Source organism: Echinops telfairi, unplaced genomic scaffold (assembly GCF_000313985.2).
Source record: "Echinops telfairi isolate 266 unplaced genomic scaffold, ASM31398v2 ScPeMD7_7469;HRSCAF=8507_1, whole genome shotgun sequence".
In the NCBI taxonomy this organism is placed as follows: domain Eukaryota; kingdom Metazoa; phylum Chordata; class Mammalia; order Afrosoricida; family Tenrecidae; genus Echinops; species Echinops telfairi.
This window is the reverse complement of record NW_022111373.1, coordinates 5,647,919-5,670,134: the sequence shown is the minus strand read 5'-3', so window position 1 is coordinate 5,670,134 and position 22,216 is coordinate 5,647,919. Positions and strand designations below refer to the sequence as shown.

The window sequence follows — 22,216 nt, the reverse complement described above, 5'->3', positions numbered from 1 at the left end:
CTTCTAGCTCCCTCCGGTCGGTCCCTTCCCGCCTATCCCTGGGCTCGGAGACCACCTCTCCTCCCGACCCGGAGGTGGGAGTGGGTTAGCCGGGCGAGCGTCGGCTTTCGACTGGAGGAAAGGGCTATCTGTGACACCGGCAGGAGGGGTTCGGTCCACTCTAGCCCCTTAGCCCCCCACCCACCCCCGACATCTAGCTGCCCGCTCCCCAAGGGGGAACAGCTGCCCTTCCTGGCATCACCTTCCCCACCGGCGTCACGCCCACCTCCCGCGTCGCCCGAGTCGTGCACCGTCTCTTGCCCTTCCATCTCCTGAGCCGGAGCCCCCGGCAGCCACCTCCGGCTCCTCCTCCTGCTCCCGCGGTCGGAATCACGCCGGCGCGCCTCCGGCCTGCGGTCCCGCCGGCGGCCTCCGGGGGCAGGCTGGAGGCGCGCCTCCCCTTCCGCGTCCCCTGAGCCCGGGCAGCCGGCCGCGGCAGGCACTTTTCCCCCAGCTTGGCGACAGGCCTCCGGCGGGACTAGGGCGGCTGGGGACAGGGCAAGGGAGAGGTGAGGGGTGCCCAGTCACCCCTTGGTCCATGATGACGGCTCGCTGCAGCGGGTCCCTGCAGAGTTCCAAACCTCCTCCCTCGGCTGGCGTTACCGGTTCATCTTCGTCCAGGATTCCGACACTCCAAAGTTGTATCCAGGGGCAGAATTTTCAGGGGTCATCGCGAGACCCCAAGTTTATTTCCACTGCCAAAAGGGATCGGGAGGGGCTGAGAGGGGCACTGCGGGCTTTCCGGCCTTCTGGCCCCTTACCTTTGTAGGACTGGGGAGACCTGTTTGAGTTAAGGCAAGCTCTCCAGACACCCCCTTAACTTTAATAGTAGGTGGTAGACAGCCCGTCCCTTCCCATGGTGGCATTAATTTATTCCCTCCCTGCACTGGTAAAATTCCCAGTAGGGCATTTGGCAAAAGAGTGCGGCAAGGGGCTGCCAAACAGACCTGGCCCTGTGTTCTGGGTTCCCGGGATACTGGCTTCTTCCCTACCCAGACTTCCCCTCTCACCTTAAATCCCCGAGGGAACACACCATTTCCCCCCCACCCCCCCTCCCATCTTCCTCAGGCGGGCTTGGACTTGCTACCTCCAACCAGCAGAGGAGGAAAATAACAATAACTGTAAGGGGAAGGAATGAGTAATAAAGCTGACCCGGGCAGGGAGGAGGGCTTTCATGTTTAAGAGATGCTATTTGCTTTTTGGGTCACAGGCTGCAAAAACAGGCTTTGATCCGAAGTGGGCGAATAATTTATTGAGAAAGTTTGCATGGTAGGGGAAAAAGGGCCGTCTGTTTGATCTGGAGCCCTCTCAGCTGTCCCGAGTGCTTCGGGCTGTTGTTTGGAGGGAGAAGCATTTGGTTCCACAGCAAATGCCTCCCAGAGGGAATCCTTGCCCTGGCGGGCAGCAAGACTAGCAAGTGAATATTGGTTTAGAAACTGTTTAGCCAAGGGTCTACGCAGCACTTTGGGAGATGAAGTGTTTAAAGACATGAGTGTTTGGGTTTGCGATGCTGCAATAAATGTTTCCAGAATATTTTCCCATCCAATGTGCTTTTGCCTTTCGCTCAATTGCCTGGCCAAACAGTAACACGGAGCCAAGAGGCTGTCACAAATCGCTCCCTAGCTTTCAACGGCAGGTGAGGTGGGGGCCACCTGGTTCCCAGCCCCCAGGTGCACCTCGGGGTCTTAGACAGGGATTCCCCCCATCCTGGGGTGGGGATATGGGGGGTGTTTGGTTAACTGGGGTCCTCTTGAATGGAAAGATTGCCCCAGGCCAGAGGCCTCCTGTCCAAATTCTTTAATAGGCATATCCAGCAGGTTCTTTGAGGACCTCACAATTTTCCCTTGAGGTTGTCCTCTGCAGAGGGGCCGGGAACTGTTGGGGAGAGGGAGACCCCTGGCTTGCCTTGTTCTCCGTGCTGGACAAGATCTTAACCATGTGGCTCAAAGCTTAGACTCCCGGGTCCCAGCTCAAAACTTGGAAGCGCAGAAATTTTAGTTCTGAGGGAACCCTCTTAGCCTCCTCTTCAGACAACCCACAGGTCTCTGGACTGCATCCTACCCTGGAGCCGTAGACCCCCTCTTTGCACTTAAGCTTAGGGGGGGGATCAGGACATACTGACTGGAGTCAGATCTGGTAAGTTGGAATCATGTGCCCCCATCCCTACATCTGTAAAAATGGGATTAGTTACAGTAATACCGCCTGGTATGGGTTGAGGACTATAGTGCACCGTGCCAGGTACGCTTGGTTAGTGAGCTGGTCTTATTCACGTCCTAGGGAGGGGTCCAATGCAGCTCTGACCTTTGATCTCTCACCTTTAGCCTAGGCCAGGGAGCCAACTTTCTTTTCTGAAGACCCAGTGGGCAGCCGGCTCTGGGAGTGAGAAGGGGCTGGAGGTCAACATTAGGCATCAGCCCTTTTACTCTCTCCCGGCGTATGCGCCAAGAACTGAGTCGGGTGGAAGTCAGCAGCATGCTGTGTGAATCCGGTGCCATCTGGGCCACTTGGAGTGGGCGGTGATGGGTGCTGGAGGACCATTCAGGCTCCCCTCGGCTTAAAGAAGCAGGCTGGAGAAACAGGTTTGAGGAACCAAGGCTGCAGCCTCTCTGTTCTTGCGACTGCAATTACTGTCCCTGGGAAGGCATTAAAGTTCATGAAAGATGGGAAAGAATGGGGCTCTGACCCGCGTTTAAAGCGATTTTAAGAGTGTGTAGCTCTTGTTTTCTGAAAGTCTGGCCTTCCCGACACAAGGAGGCTCTGAGGACAGGTTTTCCAGCCGAAATATCATTAAATTGTATTAGCATCTTATTACACACATGCCTTAGCGGTCTGCCTCAGACAGGGAGAGTTTGTTTCTCTTTGAAAGATTGTGTCTGGAATGGTAAATTGCCTGTTTGAAAGCTGCTTTTTTTTTTTTAAGGAGGAGGACGAAATCCTGCTGTGTGTGGTGGCAGGGAGGCAGGCCTGGTGGCCCCTGGAGAACGGAGATGGAGGCCAGGTTGGGGTGTTTTAACTGCCCAGGGAGCTGCTGCTGCAGCGCGCCTGAAAGGCCCACTGTTCCCAGGGTCAGCTTGAAGGGCGTTAATGGAGGCCCAGAGTGTTTATTTGAGTTTATTTGCGGAGAGGTCTTTAAAGGGGGTTGGCATTAGGCATGGGTGTTTCAAGTGCAGGCCCAGGGCCCCCACTAAAGACCAATGGCTAGTGCAGCCAAGAAAACATCTGCCACCAAATTGCTGCCCTATTCCGGAGTTGACATTGATCATTAGCCCGGAGTCCAACCAAATAAGCCTCCTGGAAAATGTGTGAGCCTAAGGCGGGGAAGGCGGGCTGGGAAAACAGGACAAAATCCTGGGCTAGGGCGTTTGTTCTTGCAAGCTGCAGGTGGGCCAGCTGGGCTGTTGTGGTCCCCAACGCTTCTGGAAGGAGGGCCTGAGAGCGGAGCGCACTGTGCAGCCGGCTTGCGTTGAGCCCCTTGTATGTGCCAGGTCCGAGGCTCTGGGCTCCCGCAGGGATGCAGGCGGGCTCCGTCTTCTGACTCTCCTGGAACGCACCATCCCAAGGAGGATGCGACACCAGCAGCTAACTAAACAGAGTGTGACCGGGGCTCTGAAGAAATTGAATGACAGATTGGAGAACTTTCTTTAGCTCAAGTAACAGGCAGAGAGGCTTCTGGTGACACCGAAGAGGAGAAGTCAAGCTTCAGCCACCGGAGGAACTCTGCAGGCAGAGGGACCAGCCTGGGTCCAGTCTTGGATCAGAGAATGTTGGGCTTGTCTGAGGAAATGGAAAGAGGCCGGGTGGCTGGAAGGCAGTGAGGAAGGGGACAGTAGTTGATAGAATGTGTCCAGGCAGCAGATGAGCACACCTTGTGGCATAGAGCTTATGTTTGGTCTTTTGAGCAAAGGGAAGCCTTTGAGGACTTCAAGTCCGGGCACGGCGTGATCTGAATCCTGCTTCTCTGAGAGCATTCAGTGACTTGGTTATCTAGTGCTAGCTACCGTAACCGACCAAGAACCCGTGCCTCTCTGAAGGTCAGTGCTGGTGAAGAATATTAAAAGTACCGTGGGACAAACCAATGTGTTGAAGAAGTACAGCCAGAGTGCTCCGTAGAAGTTAGGCTGGGGAGAGACAGACGTCAGGAGGGGCCCATCATGTTTGGTACAAGAAAAGGTGGGAGAAAACAGGAAGGCCTTCAACAAGGTCGACTGGCGCAGTGGCTGCGTGGGCTCAAACATGGGCACAATTGTGCAGGTGGCCCAGGGCCGGGCAGTGTTTCATTCTGTTGTCCACAGGGTCTTTCTGAGTCGGAACCAATTGACGGCCCCTACCAGCAAGGACTATAACAGAAATACCATGAGCTGGGGGCCCCATCAAACATATTTATTTTCTCACAGTTTTTGGAGGCTAGAATCCCGAATTCAGGGTGCCAGCCATCTCTGTTTCCTTGGGTTTGGCCTATTTTATATCTCAACAAGCTGGCTCCCGTTACACCCTCCACACATCCTGCTTCATCGCTCTAACAAACACAGCTCATTATAATCACAGGCAGAGAGATTCGGGTTTACAACACATCTTCTGGGGGGGACAGAACTTAACACTCCGGCTGCTGTGCGGAGCCCGGGTTGTAGGGGAGCAGAGGTGGAAGCTGAGGATAAACGGAGGGGTCCAGGCAGGAGAAGAAAGGAGCGCAACTGTAGTAGATGGACAGTCCACTAGGCTTCCCAGCTGAGGGGTGCTAGCTTTGGCAGGCTGCGGCTGCCACTCCGTCACAGGGACTCTGGCACATGCGCCCTGCATCCTGGTGCGGTGTGCAAGGCTGGGGCTAGTCTGAATGATTGGAATTGGAGACCGTTTCTTTCCCAAGGTCTCCTTTGTAAATACAATCTAAGGAGCACTTTCTGTCTCCCAAATGGAGACAGGTGGCGCTGTCAGGTAAGCGTGGGACTGCTAACCACAAGACCAGCAGTTCAGACCCACCGGCCCCTTCTTGAGAGGAAGACACAGCTGTCTGCTTCCATAAGTACGTACAGCCTCTGGAAAACCTTGTAATCCAGTCACTGTGAATCAGAATTGACTCGATGGCTGTAGGTTTGGTTTTGGGTTTGCTTTCTGTCTCTTCAAAGCAAAACCTTGTTCTTGGAGAGATCTGAGGAGCCAGCTAAAGGACCAGGGAGGACAGAAAACCAAAGTCCAGGATCAAATCCTAACCCTCACCTGGGCCCTGGGCCCTGGGCCCAAAGGCCCAGGTGAGGAATTAGTGGGGCAAAGAACTAGGCCACATTTTGGGGAGGGGGTAACCCAAGCCTCATTCGGGCCTTCATTTACTACTGTGACTGGAGGGGTGGGGGTGGGGAGCTTACCTGAGACAGGGAGGCCTTTGGAACAGACTTAGTTCAAAGGAAAGAAGCTTCCCTCACAAAATCCCTGCGAAGCCTAGTGATTATTTTAATTAAATCACCACAAAATCTTTTCCTTAATAACAGCCTCCAGTGGTGGGGGGGGTGGGGGGTGGCGCGGAGTGTGATCTGGGAGTGGCACGCAGTGTCTCATGAAAGGCAGGCTGGAGGGGAGCTGACTGAGGGAGGGTGCGGGCTGCATGCCGATGGGCCACCTGCTGACCGGTCACCACCTGGTCCCTGGGCAGCAGGAGACCTCATTTTGGGGAGAGACGAGCATGGGCGGCGAACCATGCCAGTTTCAGAGAACCTTCCTGACAGCAGAGGAGGACTGGCCTCCCTCTCTGTCTGGGGCGTCAAGGAGCTGCATGGGTGGGCACTGACCAGAGCCCTCTGCCCCTGACTGGAAGTTGCCGTGGGGTTGCTAACGATCACCAACACTGTGCCACTTCTGCCACGGGGGTGAAGGCCGTGCCCTGTGCTCCTTTATCCTCACCAGCTGACTCTGGCCCACAGACGTGTTTAGTTTGGCCCTCTCAACGTGTTTCTAAAATCCCGAAGCTACATATGACCTCCTCCCTGGGGGACGGACAACAGAAAAGTGGGTGAAGGGAGACGTCGGACAGGCAAGATATGACAAAATAATAATTTATAAACTATCAAGGGTTCATGAGGGAGCGGGGAGCAGGGAGGGAGGGGGAAAATGAGCTGATGCCAGGGGCTTAGGTAGAGCGCAAATGTTTTGAGAGTGATAAGGGCAATGAATATACAAATGTGCTTTACACAATTGATGTACTTATGGATTGTGATAAAAGTTGTTATGAGCTCCTAATAAAACAATAAAAAAAAATCCCGAAGCAGTTGCCAATATTTTAAATGCAGGAGATTCCACCCAAAACTCCAGGTCCCGTGTGTGTATCCTCAGGGAGTTATAGGTCTCCCAAGGTGCCTGGGCTAGTGAGGGGTCCAGTGAGGATTTGAACAGAGCACCCTTGCATCCAGATCTCCTGCCTTGAATGCTTGCTCTGAAAGACCCTGGCCTGGAAGCCAGAAGCCCAGGGGACTTGGAAGTCATGGACTGTTTGCAGGAGAAAGTGTCTGGCTGCAGGGAGACCCCTCTCCCTGCTTTCTTACACGGGAGCTCTGGTGGTCACCTGTAGAGCTGCTAATTACAAGGTCAGCAGTTTGAAACCACCAGCTACTCCTCCGGAGAAAGACAAGGCTTTTTACTAAGATAAAGAGTTCCGGTCTTGGAAACCCCAGGGGCAGTTCTACCCTGTCCTACACAGTCGCTGGGAGTCGGCAGTGAAGGGTTTTCTTTGCCTTTTATTGCCCCTCCCTGCTCTCATCTGGTCGGCGCTGGAGCTGGGAGAGCTGTGGGCTGGAACTCGACTGCCAGAGTCTGCCTGGAGGACAGCGAGGGGCAGCTGAGCACAGGGTGGGCGGCGGTACGTAACCCCACTCAGCCCGTGACCCGGCCGCCTGCCCTGCGCTGCTCGGAGGCAGGAGTGTTTGAAGGCCAAGGGCACTGTCTCCTTAGACCTGGTACAAGCACCATGGCCACTGAGGAGGAGCGCTGGTGTCATAGTGGATTACACGCTGGGCTGCTAGCCTCAGGGTCAGCAGTTTGAGACCACCAGCCGCTCCGTGGGAGAGAGACGAGGCTTTCTACCCTCCCCTCTAGGATCTCTGCATCAGAATGGGCCCAGGGGCACTGACTGTTGTCTATGACCCCTTCTCCTCTGAATGCCACTTTCTTCCTCTAAAATGAGGATGCACCTACCAACCCACAGGTGTTTCCGAAGACCTGGGCAACTCCCTGGCACAAGGGTGCCCCAGGGGTGCTCAGCAATTCACCACCCCTGTGTCCGCCTTCCAGGGAGTCGTGCTGTCGGCCTCACCAGCCCCATGAGCCTGGCTGTCATTCCGATCCTGCCCTTGGAGGCCGCTGGCTGGAAAAGTCCGAGGGAGGTGGGAGGGAGAACCTCCCTGCTCACCTAGATCTGGCTGATCACGCCTCACCTGAGGATGAGCACCCCTGGTCTCTGCAAGGCTGCGGTCAGACAAGGGGTAGCATGGGGTTCAGCATGAAGAGACTGGGCCAGGAGTGGCGAGCAGGTGGCTCCTGGCCCATAGGTTTTCTGATTTGCACCGCTAGTGAGGCAGCCTGGGACTGGGCGGAGAGCACTCTGGACCCTGAGCCCCCACCCAGATCTGTTCTCACTGAAGGTCTCAGTCACCTCCTGTCAAGGAAACTGGCTGCCTAGGACTACAGGATTAGTGGGAGTGGGGTGGATGCGGGGAGAGACAGTGAGCTGACTGAGGGCTCTAAGGCCGCTCAGCATGGGCAGAGTGATCAGACCAGTGGGAATTGCGAGTGGCTTATTACTGAACTTGAAGATAGGAACTGATGTTGAGTACAAGATGGTTTATGTTTTCCTCTGAGAAAGGGGTGTGACTGGGGCAGGGGTCCGGGAGAGCCTAGCCTAAGAATGTATTCACTGGTGAAGCCTGCTGTGTCCTCCACTGTCAGTCCAAAGGCTCCCCCACCCCGGCTCCTTTTCTCTCCTTGGCATCCGTCAGGGCACCGGTTACAACTCTGGGCACTACCATGGAAGGGGGGACTCTGGAGGGGAAGCCGAGGTCCAGCAGCTGTCATCACTGTTCAGTTTGGGGCTGCTGACCTTTCTTGTCCTCCTCCTCGGTCATCTCTGACCAGACGCAAGGGCTATGGGCTCAGGAGATGGGAGGTGCAGGCCCCTCTCCCAGCCCCAGGACCCCCTGGGGTGGGAATGAGGCTCACGGAGACCAGGGACAGGCTGCCTTCTGCTACTGCTGCTGCTGCTGCAGTCCAGTGAGTGGGGAGGGCTTTGTGAGAGGGAGGATTTCCTAAGCCTCTGTGAGCGTCACTGGCCTGTCTTGTGTTGCAGATGGAAGAGAAGAGGCGAAAATACTCCATCAGCAGCGACAACTCTGACACCACTGACAGTAAGGCCTTGGGCTTGGGGATTCCTGTCGGGAAAGCATTAGGGTTCTTCTTGGGCCCAGGTGGGGGCAGGCTGCCCTGGTCCTAGCTCTGCCAAGCAGTCAGGAACATGCTGGTCACAGAAGTGTAGTCATGTCGCTCTGCTCCTGAGGAAGCCCTGTCCTTCACTGCGGTCTCCCTACGCTCCTTCCCTGTCCCCTCTGGCCCAGTTAGAAAACCCCAACACATCAGACACAGACCTGTGCCCCTCTGTTCTAACGACCTGATAGGTGTCACCTCCTAACCTCACTGATTGGAGCCGTCACGTCTACCTGGTGTTTCTTCAGCTCACAGCGAAGGTCTGGCACACAGGCGCTTCGTCGGTGTTTGCTGAGATATTCATGGAGAAATGTGGCCACCGTGGCAGTCGGGGTAGAATCTCAGCGGTAGACTTGTGTATGGGCGGGCGTGGCATGCAGTTGGACATCTGGCGAAGGAGGCTCTCAAGGAGAGAATGGGGCTTGGGGAATGAACATCTGCCCCAGGTGAGAGCTCTTAGCGAGTGAGGTCACAAGGCAGCTCCTCAGGTGGCCCAGGAAGCCAGGCCTGCCTAGGGAGAAGCACCACCTGTTGGGGACCATCCCACCAGCCGTGCTGGCCCAGAGCATGGGCTGCAGTACCAGAGGCCCAGCTTGGCTTCCGTTTGTTCATAGTCTGTCTGCGGGTGGAATTAGAAAGATGTCTCAGGCCCCCTACTAGCATCCAAAGCCCTGCAGCTTCCTGGGAGCCTGAGATCAGATGACCGGGATGGTGGGTCAGGTCCCGGCCCCTTCGCTCTCACAGGCTCTGTCCTCTGAGGTCTGTTTGTGCAGCGTGGCTCCTATGTCCAAGCCGGCTAGCCCTTCCCCTCTGTGGCCGCAGCACACTGCATGTGGACTGGCTCAGGAGAGCCAGCGAGAACTGCATTGTCCGCTTCTACTTTTATGGCAGGCAAAGGAACCCAGTGAGGGCGGGCACCGCTCGCTCGAGGGTGGGTCTCAGGCCCATGAGCCCTGTAGCTTCATCAAGGTTGGGCCAGGCTGGGGAGCACTCGCTCCCACCACCATCCCTGCTACCTGCTGCTGCTCCGTTACCCCAAAGGACCTGAAGTCACAGACTCGTAGTCCAGCAAGGGCCTTAGACCCCAATAATGGCAACTAACAGGCAGTGGTACAGAGGTCAGTAAGAGTCGGACGAGACTCAGCGGCACGTGATGACACCACTGGGTTCATTGAGGAATCGCTGTGCGCCAGGGCTTGTGCTAAGTGCGGTATCACGTCACCCTTTCAACCACCTTGGGAGGTAGTTATTCTCCTGCCCCCCTTTAGAAACGAGGAAACAGGCTCAGACAGATTGAGTCATTTGCCCGGGGTGACACAGTCAGTAAGTGGCCACGGTTTCCTTTGAGGCTTCCTCTCCTTGGCCAGGGGCGGGAGGGGTGGCCCGCAGGCACTCCTAACAGGCTGTGTTCTCTCTGCAGGCCACACTACTTCTGCTTCAAGATGCTCCAAACTGCCCAGCAGCACCAAGTCGGGCTGGCCCCGGCAGAACGAAAAGAAGCCGTCAGAGGTGGGTAGTGACCAGTATCAGAAAGGCCGGGAGGTGGGGGAAGAGCATTCCTGCGGGGATACGGTCAGCGTGGGTGGATGGGAGAGGGTGACAACGGAGGTGCCCTTGCAGGTACGCCTTAGAAGTTGTAGCTACGATGTTCCTACTGGTCTGAGCAGGAGGGGCAGCTACTGGAGGACCATGAGCAGGGTAGCTGGACAGTTTGGTATGGCCTCGACTCGCAGCCCCTGTGAGGAAGAGGAGAGACTGTAGCAGGGCGGGCAGGAGGGCCATCAGAGAAGCTGCTGTTCATCCAGCTGAGCAGGCTGAGGGCTGGGTGGTGGTGGAGTCAGAAGCAGGAGGGTGCTGTACATTTGGAGGCTGACCACGGGTGATACGGTTTGCTGATATGGGGATGAAGGGGGTGTCCTTAGAGTCACCCTCTCCTGCTTACTTCACACACATCTGCGCTGGGAGCCTTCCTTACTTTGATCTGATCATGTCGAGAGGGATGGACATGAGGACACCCCATAGTCCCCAACAAAACATAAACAACCAATCGCACTGTCATCGAGACCCAAAACTACCTACCCTTTAGCCTAGGCTTTCTCCCCAGAGCGGCTGATGGCTTGCAGTTGCTGCCTTTGCAAAGCTCCAAACACCCCCGAGGGCTCGCTCCTCTAGTCCCTAATGCTGCCCAGGAAAATGCTGGGTGGTGCAGGCCCCCTACCCTTCCCCTACCAGGGTCACAAGTTACTGGGGAAGGCCTGCACAGTCCTGAATACTTGTCAAGGGCCTGAGACGTGAAAGAGGTTCTTGGCCAGAGTGGATGAGTGGGGGGGGGGGGCTGACATGTGCCAGGCTCTGAACCTGAACCTGGCTGGTAACCCCGACATTGTCTGGTAGCCTGCAGGGCAGCTAGCCAGTGGGTGGAACACTCTCAGAGAGTGCCCCCTCGTTAATGTTTAAAACTAACCCCGGTTCTCAGCCCAACTGTGGACGAAGGTTTCCCAAGGGCACAGAGCTAGCTCGCGTTTGAAATCCTGGAAGTGCTCGAGGTCCCGGGACTGGGAGACCAGCGTTCCAGGGACAAAGTCCCTTGAGGTGGCAGGCCCTTGTTCCAAGCCAGGCTCTTCCACTGCCCAACAAGCCCTCTCCACGGGGCAATCCTGACGCCACCTGTCTGCCGGCCCTGTGAGGGTCTTCCTTCCAGACTTGCATCTGAAAAAGGACTCCACCCCCCAAGCTGCCCTCGCCCCGTGGGGGCCAAAACTTTGTGATCTGCAGCTGCTCCCGCCCCCTAGCATTCTCTCTGTCTTGCCCCCACCCCACCCCACCCCCAGCTTAATTACCCTGGGTCTTGGGATCCCAACGCGGTGCCTTCCCAGGGGTCCTTGGGAGTGGTGGGTGGGGAAGGATGGAGCTACCTCCAGGAATGCCGACCGGGCAGGAATGCTGGGCTGGGGGATGGGAGGACGCGCTCCAGACCTGCTGGGGGAGGGGAGATGCGAGACGGTTGCGTGGGGCCGTGGGGTCCCTAAGCTGGAGGTTGGGGGTGCTGGGCCCCGCCTCCTGTGTGTGTTTGGTCCGCTTCTGGAGACCCCCGTGGCTCCCACTTGCTGCAGTGGATAATGGCCACCTTTCTGTGCCCATTTTGAAGATGGGCGCCCTGCCTCTCTCGCTCTCCGTGGGGAGGGAAGGGGCGGGTAAGCTTGACTCCTTCCCTCGATTTCCGAGCCCCTCCCCCTGCTCAGCTCCCTCCGAGTCCCCCTCCCTCCGGGGGCGGGGCCACCTGGGGGGCGGGGGGCTGGAAGATGCCAGGGGCTGGGCTGCCTCCCCACCCTGGGGCCGCCGCAGGGGCGGGAGGAAACAGGTGTCTGCGGAGGCCTGGGGAAAGAGTGATTTGCATGGGGCCAAAAATTCCCCGGCCTCTTGGGTTTTCCAGCCCAGAGCCTTTGTACCTTTCCTCACCCAAAATTAGCCCATCCTCTGTAAAGGGTGTCAACGCCTGGTCCCGCCGGCTCAGCCCTATACGCCCACCCCTACCCCCACCCCCATCCAGTGCCAGCCCAGGAGCTTCTGCAGGTGCCTTTGAGGGTGAGGAAGTTGTCCCCACCTTGAGCCTTTGCCAAGCGCAAGCTCCCAACCGCCACCCCACCCCAGCAGGGCAACCTCTTCCTCTAAGGGTTGGGGGAGGCCGAGTCGTGGCCGGCATTAATTCCGAGTTACCGCGGGGCGGAGGGGAAACCATCAATGAAAGCTTCCAAATTATTTGGCTCACAAGAGGGAGGAGATGAAAACGAGGGTTTGGCGGCAGATACGTTGGCACAACATCTCCAAGCTGGGCTGCTCCCTTGTCCCAGTGAATGGATGGGAGGGGCGGGGACTCAGAGACTGCGCGGAGTTACAACTCCATGACTTCCAGGACATTACAACTGCCCCCTGTGGGTTTCCAGGACGGTGACACAGCGAATGGAAAGCCTCATCTTTCTCCCTCAGAGTGACTGGTGACTTCGAACTGCGGTTCACAGCCCAACAAGTAACCAGGACTCTACCAGGGTTCCTAGAGGAGGGCAGGAGAAGGGTTTTATAATCTGCTGGGGGGCAGGGTCTCCAGACACCCTGCAGGAAAGGGGTCCGGAGTCCCTTCTTATACCCCTTGAGTAAGTCCCCGGTAGGTGGGGTGGTCGACAAGGCTGGGCACCCATTCAGATCCCAGCCTGGCAGTGTCCTGTGCAGAAGTTGCTGCAAAGTGATGTGTCGGGGTCAGGACCCCCTGCCTGGCGGAACCAGGAATGTGAGGTTGTGAGCACTGTGTTGCTTGGCAGGATACCTGTCTTGGGCTCCCAGTCAAGCCAATGGCTATGGGCAGGCGGCAGGGTTTGGGCTTGGGTACTGCCCAAGGTATGCTCCCTCAGGTGCCTGGGGAAGAAGAGGGTTCTCAGAGCAGGAGTCAGGACCCTGGACAGAGCTGAGACCCTGAGGGCCAGCCCATCTGGCCTTTTACCTGGTGGCTAAGCCCTTCTTCAGCCAGAGGAATGAGGCAGAGGGCAGACATCAGTACTGAGAACAGGAGGCACAAATTGTAGGCCTCCTAGGAGGTTGGGTTAGTATTTTTGGTGGAAGTGCATAAGATCTGAAGTCAGCCCAGGATTCCATACTTCATACACCCCTACTCCCCCAGCCAGTGGGAGGAAAAGATGAGGTTGACCCCCAGGACTCAGGCTCCTGCCTTCTTCAGACCTGGTGGGTCCTGTCCAAGCCGAGGTCTGTCCCGTGGAGCCCAGAAGGAAGGGGAAGGGATCGGGGTGGTCAAGACAGTGATACTATTGTGTGAACGATGCTGAGGGAGGCCTTGTGTTTCTGGCCTGGTTCACCAAATGGCATAGCTATTGTTGGCACTTTATCCTTTGTGGGACATGGACCTCTGAGAATCTGCCGGAAGCCACAGAGAATCTTTCAATACTAATGCCAGCAGCAACCTCCCTGCTCCCCCCACCCCCAAGACTGAGTTAGGTGGTGCAAGCCTGGGTGCTTGTAAAGCAAAAGTGAATCATAAATAAATAAAGAGTTGCCAAGGAGGCTCCTGACCCACAGGTCCCATGTGTGCAAATGGTTGACAGAGCGCACCTGGTAGCCAAGAGCTTGGAAGCTGGCGGACCCAAGGCCCCCGAGGGGCCTGCTGATCTATTTCCAGTTGGCCATTGAGAATCCCGGGGAGCACGGTTCTCTTCTGCTACATGGGGTTGTTGGGTACCTGTACCTTTTTTTGTTAAATCCCTTCTGCTGGGAGCCATCAACTTCTCTCTGCGCAGTTTGCCTAAGACAAGGATTCCCTATCTAGGTTTCTCTTGGGAGCTTCTCAATGGATAGAAGCTGAGTCGAGGCTGAAGAGGGGTGAGAACCCTTTCTGCTGGGGTCAGTGACCTAAGCAAAGGCAGGAGATGTGGGTGGGGGCAGCCCCTGTTCCGCCCCACCCCACACAGGCAAGGGAACGGAGTAGTTTCTGTCAAGTCCTAGGTCTAGAAGGGGCCTTGAGGGCAGCTGGGAAGAGACCCGCAGGCCAGCCCTGTGGTTCAGAGGCTACTGTGAGAGGCCATGTCATCCTCAGGCCTGGGGCAGAGAGACAGGCGGAAAGGCATGGGGTTTCCCCTGGGCAGGCTGTCTTGAAGTATAAAACTGTGTTTTCAGGAAGTGAGAGTCCCCAGAAGTCAACCAGCAGACTGAGACGTCGGTCTTGGGGCCCAGGAACCTCTTAGATTGGCACAGTTCAGCCAAGCACTTGCGAGCGCTTAGTTGGCGGAGTCCAAGTACTAGGAGGACAGAGGGAACAGGCCCTGTCCCCGGGAGCATCCACAGAGTGTTGGCAGGACACAGGTGCCACATAGGAAAAGGTGCCTTTGAGAAATGCCGCCAGGGTGGCCTTCGCCTTGGCTGCCCGGGTGCTCTGTGACTTTGGTCAAGTGACTGCCCCTCTCTGAACGTTGGGGGTCCTCATCTGTAGAATCCTGCTCCTGCCATGCCTGTGAACTGTTTCTTACACAGGGGGCCAGGGCCCAGGGCTGAGAGGAGGGAGGGATCAGGTGAAGCTGACCTCCGAGGGTTAGAAGCCTGGACAGGTCCCAGAACAGGATGGGTGGGAGCTGGGATCCAACTGTTGGCTCCTTGCATTCCCTAGTCAGTAACGTGTTAGTATACCCCAGGGGGCAGAAACAGGCTTCTGTGTGTGCTGGCCTTTGGAAGAGCCCTATCCCTCTGGGGACAGGGCCTGGAGGAAAGAGGTGGTCTCTGTGGACAGCTTCTGCCACCGGAAAGGGGTTGTCCCAGAGACCCAGTGTCCATTCAAGGCCCCAGATGTGGACGTCATTCCCCTGGAATAGGCAGCAGGTGACGATAGAGCCCATTGGCTTGACTCCAGGAGTCCCTGTAGCGTCATCCCTCAGAACCACAGAATAAATAAAGGGTGGCCCAGATGTTTGCAGCTGTCTGTTTCAGCACTAGCGTGTGGTTAGTGGGAGGCAGAATGCCCGCGAGCTGGAGTTAGCGGGCACGAGCACATCCAAGCACAGGTCCTGTGTCTGCTTGTCATTCTGAGCCAGGTGTCCAGCTCACCAGCAGTTCCACTTGGACCCTGGGAGGCTCAGGGGGCTCTGGGAGAGTGCTTCCACTGGCCTGGATGCCTGCTTCCAGAGGCCGCACTGCCTGTCTCTGTGGCCGGGGAGAGTCCATGTCCAGGACAGTCGGCAAGCATAGCTGTTCTCACCAGCGGGAGAGGGCTCCTGGCCTTTGGGGCTTGTCTTGCAAAAGAAATATGCGTAATACATTCCCTTTCAGAACAGGAGGGCTGTTATCCTTGTGAGAGAAAGAGAGGTTGAGTGGTTTTTGTTGTGTGTGTGTGTGTTTTTTTTTAAGCCTCTGACCATCTCAGTCCAGTGGCAGTGTGAAATGAAGCTGGGTTCAGGAGAGCTATTCCCAGGGCCCTTTTGGTGAATTGTACATCCAATATAAAGCTAGAGACCGACCCGGCTGGCTTATAGGCAGCCCTGCGGTGCTTGAGGGACTGACGAAACAGGACCGTCCCCAAGGCCTGTTACAAGTGTGTTAAGCTCTCTGAGCTTCAGTCTCTACATCTGTGAATGGGTTTGGTGAGAAGGTACAGGACAAAGCTTTTCGCACAGTAAGTGCTACCTGGCTTACCCTGGCCGGGCAGTTGTTTTCACTCTTGGATAGGATGTCTAACGATTCCAGGGACTCCATTTAGCTGTGTTAAACTGGGGTGTCTGGGCCCAGGTGGTCCAGAGGTCGCATTCTCACCTCCCTCGAGGGAGACACAGGTTCGATTTCCGACCAGTGCACACACCGCAGACACAGCCTCCACCTGTTACTGTGATGCGGAACAGGCTTGAGTGCAGCTTCCAGACTAAGAGAGCATAGGAAGAAAGGCCTGGCAAACTACTTCTGGCATTAGCCAGTGAAAACCCTGGGAATCCCAGCAGCCTGACCCCACCGCAGGTCATGGGATGAGCACAGGGCTGGGCAACGTTCCATTCCATTGTGCATGGTTCTCCGAGAGGCGGGACCCACTTCAATGACAGCGGACAGCAGTAACAACCAAAACCAAGCTCCCTGCCATCGAGTTACCATGGCGACTCCCAGCGACCCTATGGGACAGGGTAGAACTGCCCCTGTGCGTTTCCAAGACAGTAACCATTTGCCGGAGTAGAAAGCCCCATCGTTGACCCGAAGAGCAGCTGGTGGTTTCAAACTGCAGACCTTGTGGATCTCAGCCTAACTTGTAACCACTATGCCACCAGACAGCAATTAGCTCCTACAGTGGGTCAACAAACATTCCTTGATAGGAGGGGGTGGGCGAGGCGGAGGTCATGCCTGGCTCTGTGTTGAGAGATCCCTGGTGTAGGCAGGGGACAGGGGGGACACCATTCTGGCCAGGGCTGGTTTTCCTTGGCTTTGGGACAGTGACCAAGCTTAGTTTCCAAGGGCCGCTTGGAAGAGCCCTTGAACCTGCCTGCACTCACGCTTTTGTGGCAGGACAGGAGCTTCCGAATTGGATCGCACTTCAGAGGAGTCCTGGCGCCCAGTCAGTCCTTTGCCCTCTCAGCCCCACAAGCAGGTTTGAGTGCCAGGTCTGTGCCAGGTGCCGTGCCGCGCACAGGCACAATGAGCAGGGGGCGTGTAGCCTCTGCCTTCTTACAGTAGAACTACTGGGCATTAAGCACACAATTCCACGGATAATTGTGTTTTGTGGTTGTGGTGAGGACTGGGCCCTTTGCTGAGGTCTTTGAGTGGCTTTTTGGTGCACCTTGGTCTGGACTGTTCTTCGATAGGATAACTCGCCCTTGGAAAAAGGAGGCAGAGAACTAAGCCCCGAGGGGGACAGTCGGAGAGTGCATGCCCGCATCATATAGATGTGTATGAAAGCCCTAAACACAGTGCCTTCTGGGGCCCGGGGTCAGCTCACATGGGGAGACTGCCTTCTGTTACCCACTTTGCTCTTGGGGGTCATCCCGATACCGCAGGAGAGCCTGCTGTTCATTCCTCCTGGGGACCCAGGTGCAGAAAGGTCGGTTTGTGTTGTGGTCTCGATCTGAGAGCCACACAAGGTGCTGTCTTTTAGGAGCAGCGACCTGACCCCACGTCTGGGCAGAGCAGGGCATTCAGCCCCTCAAGAGCTGCATCCAGGGCACTGAGGTTGGCTGTGAAGTTAGTGTTTGAGACTTTTAAACATGCTTCAGACTGTTTGAAGAACCCGCGGGTAACATCTCCCAATCAGTTCTGTAGAACTTGGTCACTTGGCAACAGACCCTTCGGGACGGATCGGTCCATTTCTGCTGCAAGAGAAAAATAGGAAGCATTCGCAGGCTGAGAAATTCCAGTTTTCGTTCACATGAAGCCTGGTGGCGGCGCAGTTGTACTTTGGGCTGCTGATCGCAAAGTCAGCAGTTTGAAACCACCAGCTGCTCTGCGGGAGACGAAGCTTTCTACTCCCGCAAAGAGCTAAAATCTTAGAGACACCCCGCCCCCCGGGACAGTTCTCCCCGTGAGTTGGAATAGGCTTGATGACCGTGAGTTTGAAGTGGTTTGTTGGTTGGCTGGTTTCTTATGATGCCAAGGCCTTCAGCTTTCCAGTGTCTGTTTGACTCCTTTTGTTTTCATAAACAAAGACGTTGTAGGAGACTGATAGAGCCTTTCCCCAAACCTAACCTTGGGAATCCAAAGCAAGTAAGCACTGAGATGACCACTTGCATGCCCTCCCTGTGGACAGCTTTTATACCCCTGTGCACAGAGGCTCTTTGGGTGGGTCTCGAGTGCCCAGCGGTGACCAGCCACAGCCTTGAGCATCACCAGAGAAAGCAGTGGCAGACCCACTGGCTGCCAGTCCCGAGGCCCAGCCAGACCACACCAGTCCTCACTGAGCCTGGAGAGTCTAACTCAGGAGCACACCGGGCCCAGAACCCCGCCTGGGATTGGAGGAGGCTTCCCAGCGCAGCTGTGGCCTGCAGTGAGAGCTTAAAGGTGCAGGGGGATGGCCCATTGGCCCGGAAGAAGAGGAGTGTTCCAGACCTGGCCCGGAAGAAGAGGAGTGTTCCAGGCCGGAGGCACTCTGTGTGCAAAGGGCAAAAAGTGCCTGGGAGGCCACGGCGCAGGACAGCTCCAGGAGGAGCCCGCCGTCTCCCTGCTGCGGGGAAGTGGAGAGTGGGTGCGGACCCACCAGGGCCAGTCACATTTGCATATCCCAGCCAGTGGGGAAACCATCTGATTTGGATGCTAGTGAACTCCGAGGGTGTTGAGCCAGCCTGCGCGTGCCTGGAGGGGCAGCGAGGCCCAGGAGTTGTATTGGTCCAGCTTTCATTCCCAATTCCAGTCTAGCTTCCCAACCGTGGTGGTAGCACCTCCCTCACAGAGCTGGTTTAAAGACTACAAATGCTTTCATTCGGCACAGCCCTTGGGCTGGTACTCGGTAGCCACTGCCCCGTGGCTGTCAGCTGCTGCCTTCCCCGGGCTTCCACGAGGCCTCTGCCTGACAGGGTCAGTAGCGCTGGCCACTTGCCCATTGAGGGACCCAGGACAAAACTTAGGACATTGTTAGAACCAGACTCCTCTCAGCCCTCTCTATACTCTCCCCACTGTAGCACAAAGCGGTGTCTCGAGGTGAGCCCAGGATCCCTTCCGGCCCCGAGTCCTTGATACCAAGCGTGTGTGTGCCCAGGTCAGCTCCCCACACCCTGCCGCCACTGACTGGCCTGGCTCAGCACTGGTCTCTCACTCCGGCTTGATCAGGGCCCTGGGCCTTGGCCTGCCTTACCTGCAGTCTTGGGATCAGGTGGTTGAGTGTTCGAGCCTCTGGGTGTGGCCCCAAGGTGCCTTAGGCAGTCGGTATTGTTGCTGCAGGTGCAGCGCTGGTTTCTGACTCAGCAACCCCGTGTGTCAGACAAAGCCATGCCGTTGGGTTTCTGGGTCTAGTCTTGATGGAAGTAGATTGCCTGGTCTTTTCTTCCAAGAAGCCCCGGGTACGTTCAAGCCACCAGACATAGGGCTCCCCTCTGAGCGCTTAAGTGTGGTGTCACCAGGCCTCCTTGCAGCCAGTCCGTAAAGGGTGGAAAAGAGTTGGGCAGGGGGGCTAGTTCCTGATCAGAATCTTTCATTCACTCGGCCGCTGTTGACTAAGCACCCACAGGGTGTCCATAGCCAGGCACGGAGGCCACAGCAAAGGGACTTGGGTGACTGGGGAGGCAGCAGGCAACAGCACCCAGGTGTGAGCCGGGCCGGCATCGGGAGTATCAGTTCCAGAAGAAGGTGAAGGAGAGGGGTCTGGTGAGGACAGCGTCCATGTCGGGGACAGGTGACACGCTTGAGTCTGGGCGGTTGATTGTGAAGGAATCCCAGTGAGGTGACGTGGAAGCCGAGAATGAGAAGCAGCCCCGGGGCTCCAGACACCTCGGCCTGTGTCAAGGGGCGGCAGCAGCCAGGCTCGGGAGCCTCTTAGCCATGGCAGTCTCTCCCGAGCCCCAGCCAGAAAAGGGGGGCGGGGCTGCTGCTGGACCCCAAAGGCTCCCAGAGTACGTACTCCTATATTAGCTGTCTGACTGCTTGCTAATAAGATATGCAAATTATCAGGGCTGTGAAATCTTCGCCACATTCCATCTTCTGTTTAATTAGCATTTAATCGTAATCTCGTTTTAATTTTTTCACACTGGCACCCTAATTAAATGTTAGGGTGTTAGTCTTAACAATTAAATTATATTGGCAAATAGAGTCTTCAAGAAACTTGACCTTTTTCAAGCCAGGGCCCTCTCCAGCTACATGCAAACGTTAATTAGATTTCTGCAAGAGGCTGCTTCCAGCCCCCTCGGCGCCCCCATTTCAGTCTTCTCCTTGTGGGGATGGCCTGCCAGCCGGGCCCCCGCAAGCAGAGGGCACTGCTGCCAGGGCTTCGGGGTGCCTGAGCGAGCTGACGTGGCCCCGGCGCAGAGCAGCGGGGCTGGAGAGGCTTATTCCCTCCGAGGCTCCCTACTTCCTTCCTTGACTCAAAGATGCAGGTCCTTCTTGGATGCGTGATTCTCAAGTTGTGCTGCCTGGGAACGTCCGGCTCTGGTCTCATGCTGCCTGGAGCCCACCCACTTGCCGCATGCGCCGTGACCCACAGCCACCTGGAGCTCCCCAGAGCTTCTGAGGTTGACTTTACAGGCCGTCAGGCGCTCCTTCCCAGGTGCCCAGTGGACCGAGTGTTGACTTGCTGACCGTGGAGCCGGTGGTTGGAGATGCTGTGTAGCAGAGACATCAAGTCCCACGACAGCCCTTCTGGGGGGGCCGCAGTGAGATCAGCCAACAGGGGCAGGCAGCCCTGGAGGGGCGTGGAACAACAGGAAGCAGCCAATGTCGGAAAGAGCCGTTGGCTCCCGAGTGAGCAGGTGTAGGAATTGAAGCAGCATTCTGCGCTATGGCCATGCATGACTGCTTGGGAGGGTTTGGATGTGTTCGGTAAAGACAGAAGACAGCCTGCGGTCTCCCCCCACCCCACCGCACCCCACCCCCAGACACTGGGGGGAGTCCGAGGAAGTCACTAGAGAGTTAGGAGACATGCATTCCTGCCTTCTTGGGGTCCCTGTGAAGCCGTGCTCTGGGCTGCCCCAAGCCCCATCCTGGCCCTCACCTACTTTGCATACGTTCCTGGCACTCAACCCGTTGCTCACACCTCCACCTGGGCCTGCGGTTGCACATCTACCACAATTGTACGCCGGAGCCTCGGTGGAAATTCCCCTCACTGTCACTCCATGGTAGCCCTGCCTTCGCAGAAGCCTCCGGCTATCCCATTTCCCTCCGTTTTCCTGCCTCAGCCGTCCTGCGCCCCCCCCTCCCCCGGGTGCCACGCCCATCCGTTGCTTACACTTTGTCCATCGACAGATCAGAGTGCACTGCTGGGCTGCTCCCGGCAAGGTAGGCAGTTCCAAACCCCCAGCCGCCCCTCAGGAGAAAGACGGGCCACCCCTCAGGAGAAAGATGGGCCCTTCTACTCCTGGAACAGTTACAGCCGTGCAAACCTGCAGGGCCAGTTCGACCCTGCCCAGCAGGGTGGCAGGATGTCACCATCAGCCTGGTGGCAGTCGACTGAGCTTTGAGGGTTTGCAGAGCACCACGTCTGAAATCGCGCTCCCTCCCGACAGGTGTTCCGGACAGACCTGATCACAGCCATGAAGATCCCAGACTCGTACCAGCTCAGCCCGGATGACTACTACATCCTTGCAGACCCGTGGCGACAGGAGTGGGAGAAAGGAGTACAGGTGCCGGCAGGGGCAGAGGCCATCCCAGAGCCCGTGGTGAGGTGAGCCGTGGGGCCCCCGGCAGGGCGCCCACTTTGACAGAGAGCAAGAAACGCCCCGCTGCTTCCTGGGCACAGGGCCTGCCCGTCCTGACCTGCCATTCTGGTCCACCCCGGCACTGCCTGTGAGACCCCTGAAGGGCCTACACTCGACCCGTGAGATTCAAGACTCGGCTTTGGAGCCAGACTGGCTGGGTTCAGATTCTTCTTGGCCCCACACGTTCCGCAGGGATCTAACCTCACTCGGCTTCCTTGCCTGTGAAATGGCAGGGTTGGTGCCACCGCCTGTGTCGCATAGTGGTGATGGTGGTCTGGGCGGACGTCATGTGGGAAATGCTTGGCACGGGACTTGGCACGCAGCAGGCTCCCCAGTCCACCCGGGCCGGGTCCCAGCACGGCAGGCGCTCAGTGGGGAATCTCCGAGCTCTCTTCATGTTCCTCAGATGGCTGGGCTCTTGATGGACCTGGTAAAACTTTTCAGAATGCCCTCAGAGCGGCAGTCGAGAGCCCCACATGGACTGAAGTGGTTGTACCATCCTCTGTAGGGGATAGGGGGGCAGGGCCAGTTCTCCACCTGGGCTCAAGCTGCATTCTGGCCCGGTGTCTGGAGGCCCGTATCATGTTTCAGTGCCTCCAAGCGCTTCTTCCTCACCTGGAGCCTCCTCCAAGCCAGCTCAGGGGCACAGGGGCTATGGCCCTATATTGCCCTCACAGCACCCGGGCTGGGCAGCTTGGGTCATTGGCCATCTACTTGTGACCTTGACAGTCCATAGCTCTTGTTCAGCCTCATGGTGACCGGGCCTGAGGCGGGGACAGAACTGCAGCCTGTCCCCTCCATGGGCACTGCTGCTCCCTGGCAGCTGCTCCCACCCATCCACCCACCGCGTGCCA

The 22,216-nt window shown here is 56.9% G+C and overlaps 1 protein-coding gene and 1 pseudogene across 1 annotated transcript in view; both read left to right on the top strand.

Moving 5' to 3' along the window:
- LOC101664069 overlaps positions 1 to 455 on the top strand; it is a 104,843-nt pseudogene extending 104,388 nt beyond the window's left edge.
- The window catches only part of JADE2 (jade family PHD finger 2), a 44,842-nt gene that overhangs the window by 1,110 nt on the left and 21,516 nt on the right, over positions 1 to 22,216 (top strand). Inside the window, exons 2-4 of the mRNA XM_045285039.1 lie at positions 8,366 to 8,423; positions 9,920 to 10,008; positions 21,171 to 21,328. Coding sequence (XP_045140974.1) covers positions 8,366 to 8,423; positions 9,920 to 10,008; positions 21,171 to 21,328 — 305 coding nt within the window. The remainder of the gene's footprint in view (positions 1 to 8,365; positions 8,424 to 9,919; positions 10,009 to 21,170; positions 21,329 to 22,216) is intronic.